The 1,193-nt window shown below is 53.0% G+C and overlaps 1 protein-coding gene across 4 annotated transcripts in view; it reads right to left on the bottom strand.

Moving 5' to 3' along the window:
* ITPA (inosine triphosphatase (nucleoside triphosphate pyrophosphatase)) overlaps nt 1–1,193 on the bottom strand; it is an 18,934-nt gene that overhangs the window by 9,821 nt on the left and 7,920 nt on the right. For all 4 annotated transcript variants that reach the window (XR_001001910.1, XM_011943317.1, XM_011943315.1 and 1 more), the window contains one exon: nt 823–854. Coding sequence is in view for 3 of the 4 variants with exons in the window: in XM_011943317.1 (XP_011798707.1) it covers nt 823–854 (32 nt within the window). In the remaining variant the exon portion in view is untranslated. The remainder of the gene's footprint in view (nt 1–822; nt 855–1,193) is intronic.

The raw sequence follows: 1,193 nt of genomic DNA on the forward strand, positions 1-1,193 counted from the left end.
TTAGCCAGCGTGGTGGCGCATGCCTGTAATCCCAGCTGCTTGGGAGGCTGAGGCAGGAGGATTGCTTGAACCAGGGAGGCAGAGGTTGCAGTGAGCTGAGATTGAGCCACTGCACCCCAGCCTGGGCAACAGTGAGACTCCATCTCAAATAAATAAATAAATAAATAGGCTGGGTGCGGTGGCTCACACCTGTAATCCCAGCACTTTGGGAGGCCAAGGTAGGAGGATCACTTGAGGTCAGGTGTTCGAGACTGGCCTGGCCAACATGGTGAAACCCCCTCTCTACTTAAAATACAAAAATTAGCCGGGCATGGTGGTGGGCGCCTATAATCCCAGCTACTTGGAAGGCTGCGGCAGGAGAATCGCTTGAACTCAAGACGCGGAGGTTGCAGTGAGTCGAGATCATACCAGTGCACTCCAGCCTGGGCAAGAGTGAGACCCTGTCTCTAAATAAATAAATAAAAGCACATAAAGAGGGGACATTTTGGCTTGCAACTGTGGGTGACAGGATATGCACTGCTGGGGTCCAGGAGGGGCAGTCCTCCAATTCCCAGGGCAGGCCCTGGCTAAAGCAGTCACGAGGGCCAAGTTCCTCTTGAAAGTTCCTCAACCCTACAGCTCCCACCATCCCTACCCCACACAGTGCTCTCTGGAGTACAGGGTAAGTGTGAACTACAGGTGCTAGATGGGGAAAATGAGGTGGAGGCTCCATGGTGGGGGCTAGAACCTGGGACTCCTGACTACTAGTTGGGGTCCCTCCCCTAGAGCAAGCCCAGATTCTCATTCCCAACAGATCCAGGGAAGAAACAAAGCAGATAATACCTTCAGGCTTTAACTTCTCCAGAAACCACTTTCTGCAAGAGAAATAAAGGAGAGTCAGAATACCAGGAGCAGCTGGATCTTCTTACCACCTTTTCCTGGCTGTTCCCTATTGACAGCCAAGGGTAAATGAAAAAGAATGCCTCCAAGGGCCAGGCAAGGTGGCTCCCGCCTGTAATCCCAGCACTTTGGGAGGCTAAGGCAGGCGGATCACTTGAGCTCAGGAGTATTTTTTGAGACGGAGTCTCGCTCTGTTGCCCAGGCGATCTCTGCTCACTGTAAGCTCCGCCTCCTGGGTTCATGCCATTCTCCCACCTCAGCCTCCCAAGTAGCTGGAACTACAGGCGCCCACCACCACGCCCAGCTAATTTTTT

Source organism: Colobus angolensis, unplaced genomic scaffold, assembly GCF_000951035.1.
Source record: "Colobus angolensis palliatus isolate OR3802 unplaced genomic scaffold, Cang.pa_1.0 Scaffold219, whole genome shotgun sequence".
Classification (NCBI taxonomy): Eukaryota; Metazoa; Chordata; class Mammalia; order Primates; family Cercopithecidae; genus Colobus; species Colobus angolensis.